This window comes from Nematolebias whitei, chromosome 19, assembly GCF_014905685.2.
Source record: "Nematolebias whitei isolate Nwh7 chromosome 19, NemWhi1, whole genome shotgun sequence".
NCBI classification, from domain to species: domain Eukaryota; kingdom Metazoa; phylum Chordata; class Actinopteri; order Cyprinodontiformes; family Rivulidae; genus Nematolebias; species Nematolebias whitei.
Genome location: NC_056516.1, coordinates 40,901,956 through 40,910,521, shown reverse-complemented (window position 1 = coordinate 40,910,521; position 8,566 = coordinate 40,901,956). Strand labels below are relative to the sequence as shown.

At 46.7% G+C, this 8,566-nt stretch overlaps 1 protein-coding gene across 1 annotated transcript in view; it reads right to left on the bottom strand.

Moving 5' to 3' along the window:
• Positions 1-870: 870 nt before the first annotated feature.
• Positions 871-8,566, bottom strand: part of LOC119425327 (probable thiopurine S-methyltransferase) — a 62,020-nt gene continuing 54,324 nt past the window's right edge. The window contains exon 9 of the mRNA XM_037692847.1: positions 871-1,002. Coding sequence (XP_037548775.1) covers positions 875-1,002 — 128 coding nt within the window. The 3' untranslated portion in view covers positions 871-874. The remainder of the gene's footprint in view (positions 1,003-8,566) is intronic.

The window sequence follows — 8,566 nt, the reverse complement described above, 5'->3', positions numbered from 1 at the left end:
ATGTTTGTAAAAACAGTCTCCATGCCTAGGTGCTTCATTTTATACACCTGTGGCCATGGAAGTGATTGGAATACCCGATTCCAATAATTTGGATGGGTAAGCGAATACTTTTGGCAATGCAGTGTATATCAGTCTGTGTAATGAATTAATATAATGTACCAGTTTCACTTTTTGAAAGGAATTACTGAAATAAATAAACTTTTTTATGATATTCTAATTTTATGACCAGCACCTGTATTATCTGCACAGTCACAACAGTTTATTGGCCTACTCACTTCACAGAAAGCACAATCAGTGGCTCTTACTTTTGGTTCTTCTGTAATGTCTTTTTCTTTTTTCTAGGCAGAATAAGAAGTACCCGTCGGCTGTTTGTTTACCAAATGAAATGAGCACACATGCAGTGTTTTGGATGGTTTCTTGAAATTCAGATTTTTCAGCCACATTCTTCTTAACTCCTCATCTGTAGGTAGGAAATGTAAATTATACTGCTTCACAGGAACAATCCTTTTTTTGTTGTTTTGGGTCCGTGTTCAAACACTATTGCTGTAGCCTTAGCTTGGTCTGGTTGTTCGTGCAGCTGCAAACAGCACAGCTGGACCTGAACCCAGGTAGGACATTTTAGTAAATTTTATGTTTAAACAAAAATGTTTGCTTTGATAAACTGAAATCAAATAACTTACAAAAAAAACCACAGTCCGTTCTATTGCTGATATTTCTGGTGTCGGACCAGAAGTTTCTTGGAGAAACGTTTCGACAGTAAAAGCACCAGGAATAAGGTGAGATATGTGAATTTTATCGGGTTTTGTGTTTTAATTTGAAAACCAGAAAGTCTAAATGTGCCATGAATGAAGCTGTGGAGTGGCTGCTGTTCTCCTCAGCTGTGAAAGTTCTCCTTCAGAGTGATGAGATGGACATTTTCAGTCAAAGAGGCCAAACCCCAAGTTCTGGTTCTGTCTGTTAGAGCATCCGTGGACTGCAGCAGCTCCAGGTCACAGCTGCTCCCTGAAACAGAACATGGTTAGACAACTTTTAACAAACGTTGAGATAAAAGATAGATTTTAGATGCAGAGGTCGGATATGGTGCGGGAGGTCTGTCAGTGAGAGCGGGATCAGCAGCAGCTGTGCACATGCATGGTTCATTCTGAGAGGGGGAGGGGCTCCAGCTGAGCCGGCCCACTCAGTTGGAAACACTCCCCATACATCAGATGGTTAAATAATAATAATAATTTATCTATAAAGCCCTTTAAAACAACCACTTAAGTGCTGTACATATAAAATCAAGAACATTTAAACACATAAAAATAAAACAGTTGTTAAAACATTAAGATCAATAAAAACAATGCAGAACAAATCCAGTGTGTGCTAAAAACCAGGGAGTAAAAATGTGTTTTTAAAAGAGTTTTAAAACTGGACAGTGAAGGAGCTCAATGATGGGAAGAGGGAGATCGTTCCACAGTCTTGGAGCAGCAACAGAAAAAGCTCCGTCTCCTCTGAGCCTCCATTTAGACCTCGGCACCTCCAGGAGCAGCTGATCAGCTGATCTGAGGCACCGAGCAGGAGTATGGGTGAAGCAGCTCAGAGAGGTACAAAGTAGGATGGAGCAAGACTTTATTTCTCTGATGACTTTGGTGACATTAAAGACAAAGTCTTTAATGTTTTTAGTATTCTACATTACTTTACAACTTAGCTGTTTTTTTTACTTTTTCAATGTCATTACATTTTATTTGTTCTTCTCAATTTGCATTATTTTAAGAAACTTTTAAGAATTGTTTCAATGGCAGGTAAAATAGTGGGGAAACCACAAAAAGCTCTGTCTCAACTGTTTACAGAAAAAAACAAGGAAGACGGCAAGAAATGTTTTAGTAGATAGCATCCATCCTCTTTTTGTCAGTTTGAACCTCCGAGCTCAGGAAGACGTTATAGGATCCCTCTGGCAACGAAGAATATATATAAGAAGTCATTTATTCTGAGTGCAATAACCATTCTTAACCAAACAAAATGATAACATCTACCTATGGTACGCAAAATATTTTTGATTGTATGAATGCCTTTCATTCCATGGTTGGAGAGCCGAAGGAAAATTTCCACCCTGGTGGACAATAAAGTTTTATCTTGTCTTATCTTATTTTTTTATGATTGTCTACGTTGTCATCATTCTTTGTTAAAATCAGGTCTCTCTTGAAAATGAGTCCTCGAGGCTCAATGGGATTAACCTGCAGAAATAAAGTTTGAATGAAAAAAGACCATTTAATCTTTTAAAAACAAATTAAAGAATCTTAAAATGAACAGGTAGGCAGTGGAGTGAAGCCAGAGTCGGGATGATGTGCTCCCTTTTATGAACTCCAGTTAGAAGAGAGAGCAGCCAGGGGGGGGGGGGGGGGGGTCGTGATATATGTTAACAACAAATGGTGCAACTCCCAAATCATCACGGTGAAGGAGCATGTCTGCTGCCTGGACAATGAACTGCTGGCAATCGGTCTCAGACCATATCTCCCACGTGAGTTTCCACACGCCATAATCCTCTGTGTTTACATCCCTCCAACTACTGAAGCGTCACAGGCTGATGACATCATCATTTTAACCACTGCCAGACTACAGTCTCTGCACCCTGATGTCATCATGCTGGTTTATGAACGTCATCAACTCCTAAATCTCTGGCTATCTGCCACCAGTCTCGCTTTGTTTGATCATAATGATCATAACTCTGGACCCCCTCTTGGACCCCCACCTCTGCTTGAAGACGTTCCTGTTTACCTCCGCCGTGGTATCCTGCCCGCTCGAAGACATCGCTCCAGGCGCCGTGGAAAACGGGCCGGCCGTCTTGTGAGGATCAAAGCCTGCCGGGCTGCTGCTGCGGCTTCCTCTTCAACCGAGGACCACATCTTAAATCACCTGTCCTGGCGCTGCGCCAATCCACCTGAGTCCTTCCCGGTCCCACAGGTCGGGTCGCGCATCCACAGCAGATTTGTTCGCTGCAGCTGGGCTTCCGGTCATTGGAGTCGTGGGTTGAACTCCACAAATCCGAGACAGCTGGTCTTAACTTCATGGACAACTTCTCCTGCTGTGATTCCAACAAGGATTGCACTGATAAACGCCAGATCTCTGGCTAATAAAACGTTCATCTTGAAGGACTTTTTCTCCTCCACCGGTCTGGACTTCTTCTGCGTGACTGAGACGTGGCTCTCCTGTGGTGAGTTCATGGCCCCGTCTGAAATTTTACCACCGGACTTTTCTTATTTTAATGCTCCGAGAACATCAGGCAAAGGTGGTGGATTACTAACTATTTTCAAAAAACGATGGAACTGCAAACTGGTACAGATACCAGCTAATTTTTTTGAGCTTCGAACTGCTGTGTTTTGAGGTGGGCCGTTCAAATCCTGTTTTTTCTGCTGTGTTATACAGGCCACCCAAATATAATAAGGACTTCAGAGCTGAACTCTCTGAAAGTTTAACTTGGATTCTGCTCAGATATGATTGGGTTTTGATTCTGGGTGATTTCAATATATATGTCTTTTGCCCTGAAAAGCCGCTGACTCAGGACTTTCTAGATCTGATCCAGTCTCTGAACTTTGTACAGAATGTTGCAGGACCAACTCACCAGCATGGCCACACACTGGATTTAGTATTAACCTTTGGTTTATTTGTTTCTGAGTTAGAAATTGGGGATGCAGTTTTCTCTGACTACAAACCATAGGCATCGCAACCATTATATGTGAAGGGGACAAGTCCCCCCCACTTTAAAAAAACGTTCATTTGGACCCCCCCCCCCCTTACTATAAAACATTAGTTCAGGCGGCGCAATTTCTCTTTCTTTGTGAACAAATCCATTCCACTTGATTAATAGGAGAATACTCAAACTACTAAAACTCCACTCCAGGTTTTCCTGATTACCTCCAACTCTCCACCGTCTCTTCCTACCTCTTGCCTCGGTAGAAAACGCACACAGGTGAAGGAGGTGGAGGTACCTGTGTTCCTCGCTCGCCAGTTTAGCAGCTTAGTGCGGTTAGTTGTTGACCAGGGGTTGATCATCAACATTTATTCATGTTAGGAGGAGAGGAGCGCTACGTCTGTAGCATGTTCTCTTAGCAGTAACTGTGATGTTATAAGACGCTACAGGTGTAAGAGACTGTGTGTATTCAGGCGCATTAAAGTTGAAATGTCTTTAAAACCCCCACACCTTATTGTCCTCAAGCTTCATGAGAAACATAATTTACAGATCCTTCTCAAAAAATAGCATATTGTGATAAAGGTCATTATTTTCCATAATGTAATGATAAAAATGAAAGTTTCATATATTTCAGATTCATTGCACACCAACTGAAATATTTCAGGTCTTTAATTGTTTTAATACTGATGATTATGGCATACAGCTCATGAAAACCCAAAATGCCTGTCCCAAAAAATTAGCATATCATGAAAAGGTTCTCTAAACAAGCTATTAACCTAACCATCTGAATCAACGCCGTAACTCTAAACACCTGCAAAAGATTCCTGAGGCTTTTAAAAACTCCCAGCCTTGTTCATTACTCAAAACCGCAATCATGGGTAAGACTGCTGACCTGACTGCTGTCCAGAAGGCCATCATTGACATCCTCAAGCAAGAGGGTAAGACACAGAAAGAAATTGCTGAACAAATAGGCTGTTCCCAGAGTGCTGTATCAAGGCACCTCAGTGGGAAGTCTGTGGGAAGGGAAAAGTGTGGCAGAAAACGGTGCACAACAAGAAGAGGTGACCGGACCCTGAGGAGGATTGTGGAGAAGGGCCGATTCCAGACCTTGGTGGACCTGTGGAAGCAGTGGAATGAGTCTGGAGTAGAAACATCCAGAGCCACCGTGCACAAGCGTGTGCAAGAAATGGGCTACAGGTGCCGCATTCCCCAGGTCAAGCCACTTTTGAACCAGAAACAGCGGCAGAAGTGCCTGACCTGGGCTACAGAGAAGCAGCACTGGACTGTTGCTCAGTGGTCCAAAGTACTTTGTTCGGATGAAAGCAAATTTTGCATCCATCCATCCATCCATCCATCCATTTTCTTCCGCTTATCTGGGGTCGGGTCACGGGGGTAGCAGCCTAAGTAGGGAGGCCCAGACTTCCCTCTCCCCAGCCACTTGGGCCAGCTCTTCCGGGGGAATCCCGAGGCGTTCCCAGGCCAGCCAGGAAACATAGTCCCTCCAGCGTGTCCTGGGTCTTCCTCTGGGCCTCCTTCCGGTGGGACTTGTCCGGAACACCTCACCAGGGAGGCGTCCAGAAGGCATCCTAAACAGATGCCCAAGCCACCTCAACTGGCTCCTCTCGACGTGGAGAAGCAGCGGCTCTACTCTGAGTCCTCCTGGATGATCGAGCTTCTCACCCTGTCTCTAAGGGAGAGCCCAGACACCCTGCGGAGAAAACTCATTTCGGCCGCTTATATCCTAGATCTCGTTCTTTGGGTCACAACCCAAAGCTCATGACCATATATGAGGGTAGGAACATAGATCGATCGGTAAATTGAGAGCTTCACCTATTGACTCAGCTCTCTCTTCACCACAACAGGCCTGTACAGTGCTCGATTCACTGCAGACGCTGAACCTATCCGCCTATCGATCTCACGTTCCATTTTTCCCTCATTCATGAACAAGACCCCAAAATACTTGAACTCCTCCACTTGGGGCAGGACCTCCTCCCTGACCCGGAGAGGGCACTCTAGCCTTTTCTGGATCAAGACCATGGCCTCAAATTTGGAGGGACTGATCTTCATCGCGGCCGTGTCGCACTCTGCTGCAAACCGCTCCAGCGAAAGCTGTAGATCACGATCTGATGAAGCCAATAGGACCACATCATCTACAAAAAGCAGAAACACAATCCTAAGGCCACCAAAATGGATCCCCTCAATACCATGGCTGCGCTTAGATATTCTGTCCATAAAAGTTATGAACAGAATCGGTGACAAAGGGCAACCTTGGCGGACTCCAACTCTCAACAGGAACAAGCCCGACATACTGCCGGCAATGTGGACCAAGCTCTGACACCGGTCATACAGGGACTTAACAGCCCGTATCAAAGGGCCCGGTACACCATACTCCCAGAGTACCCCCCATATGGTTCCCCGAGGGACGCAGTCGAACGCCTTCTCCAAGTCCACAAAGCACATGTAGACCGGTTGGGCAAACTCCCACGCACCCTCTAGGACCCTGCTGAGAGTGTAGTGCTGGTCCAGTGTTCCGCAAGTAGGATGAAAACCACACTGCTCCTCCTGAATCCGAAGTTCAACTATGCGACAGACCCTCCTCTCCAGAACCCCCGAATAGACCTTACCAGGGAGGCTTAAGAGCGTGATCCCCCTGTAGTTGGAACACACTCTACGGTCCCCCTTTTTCAATAGGGAGACCACCACCCCGGTCTGCCAATCCAGGGGAACTTCCCCCAATGTCCATGCAATATTGCAGAGTCACGTAAGCTAACACAACCCTACAACACCCAGAGCCTTAAGGAATTCTGGGCAAATCTCATCCACCCCTGGGGCCCTGCCACCAAGGAGCTTTTTAACCACCTCGGTGACCTCAGCAACAGAGATTGGAGGGCCCAACCCAGAGTCCCCAGGCTCCGCTTCCTCAGTGGAAGACGTGCCGGTGGGATTGAGGAGGTCTTCAAAGTATTCTGCCCACCGACCATGTCCTAAGTTGAGGTCAGAAGCACACCACCCCCAACTATAAACAGTGTTGGTGGTATACCGCTTTCCCCCTCGAGACGTCGGATGGTTGACCAGAATCTCCTCGAAGCCGTGCGTAAGTCATTCCCCATGGCCTCTCCGAACTCCTCCCATGCCCGAAATTTTGCCTCAGCGACCACCCAAGCCGCATGTCGCTTGGACTGCCGGTACCCATCAGCTGCTTCCGGGGTACCACAGGCCAAAAAGGCCCGATAGGACTCCTTCTTCAGCCTGACATAATCCCTCACCAACTGTGTCCACCACCGGGTTCGAGAATTGCAGTCGCGACAGGCACCGACAACCTTGAGGCCGCAGCTCTGGTAAGCCACCTTGACAATAGAGGCACGGAACATGGCCCACTCGGACTCAATGTCCCCGACCTCCCCCGGAACATGTTTGAAGTTCTCCTGGAGATGTGAGTTAAAGCTCCATCTCACAGAAGACTGCCAGATGTTCCTAGCAAACCCTCACTATACGTTTGGGTCTGCCAGGTCTGACCAGCATCCTCCCCCACCATCGGAGCCAACTCACCACCAGGTAGTGATCAGTGGACAGCTCCGCCCCTCTCTTCACCCGAGTGTCCAAGAGATGTAGCCGCAGATCAGATGAGACGATGACAAATTCGATCATCGAACTATGGCCTAGGGTGTCCTTGTGCCAAGAGCACATATGGACACCCTTATGCTTGGACATGGCATTCGTTATGGACAATCTATGACAAACAAAGAAGTCCAACAACAGAACACCACTCGGGAGGTGTATGAGAGGCCACCCTCTCATACACCAGGGTGAACACCCACACAGAGGCACCAAGATGGGGGCGATAATTATGCCCACTCCTGCTCGGCGCCTCTCACCAGGGGCAACTCCAGAATGGAAGAGTGTCCTACCCCTCTCAAGGAAACTGGTTCCAGAGCCAGAGCCATGCATAGAGGTGAGTCTGACTATTTCTAGCCGGAACCTCTTAACCTCACATACCAGCTCAGGCTCCTTCCCCACCAGTGAGGTGACATTCCATGTCCCAGTAGCCAGCTTCTGTAGCCGAGGATCGACCATCAGGGTCCCCGCCCTCGGCCACCACCCATCCCAGATTGCACCCGACCCCTTTGGCCCCTCCCACAGGTGGTGAGCCCATTGGAAGGGAGACGCACATCTCCTCTTCGGGCTGTGCCCGGCCGAGCTCCATGGGTAAAAGCTCGGCCACCAGATGCTTGCCCGCGTGCCCCACCTGCAGGCCTGGCTCCAGAGTGGGGCCCCGGTGACCCACGTCTGGGCGAGGGAACATCAAGTTAATTTCTTTTACTCATCATAGGGGTGTTTGGGCTGCACTTTGTCTGGTCCCTCACCTAGGACCTGTGTGCCTTGGGTGACCCTACTAGGGGCGTAAAGCCCCTGACAGCATAGCTCCTAGGGTCATTGGGACACTCAAACCCCTTCACCACGATAAGGTGGCAGCCCAGGGAGGGAATGATTTTAGTACTTTAGTAGTATTTTTATTATGATTTTAGTAGTATTGTTAGTACGATTTTAGTATTTTAGTAATATTTTTAGTATGATTTTAGTACAAACCGGATTCAAAAAAAGTTTGGACACTAAACAAGTTGTGAATAAAAACTGAATGCAATGATGTGGAGGTGCCAACATCTAATATTTTATTCAGAATAGAACACAAATCACAAATCAAAGTTTAAACTGAGAGAATGTATCATTTTAAGGGAAAAAGCTTTTGTTTCCAAATTTCATGGCGTCAACAAATCCCAAAAAAGTTGGGACAAGTCCATTTTTACCACTGTGTGGCATCCCCCCTTCTTCTTACAACACTCAACAGACGTCGGGGGACAGAGGAGACCAGTTTCTCCAGTTTAGAAATAGGAATGCTCT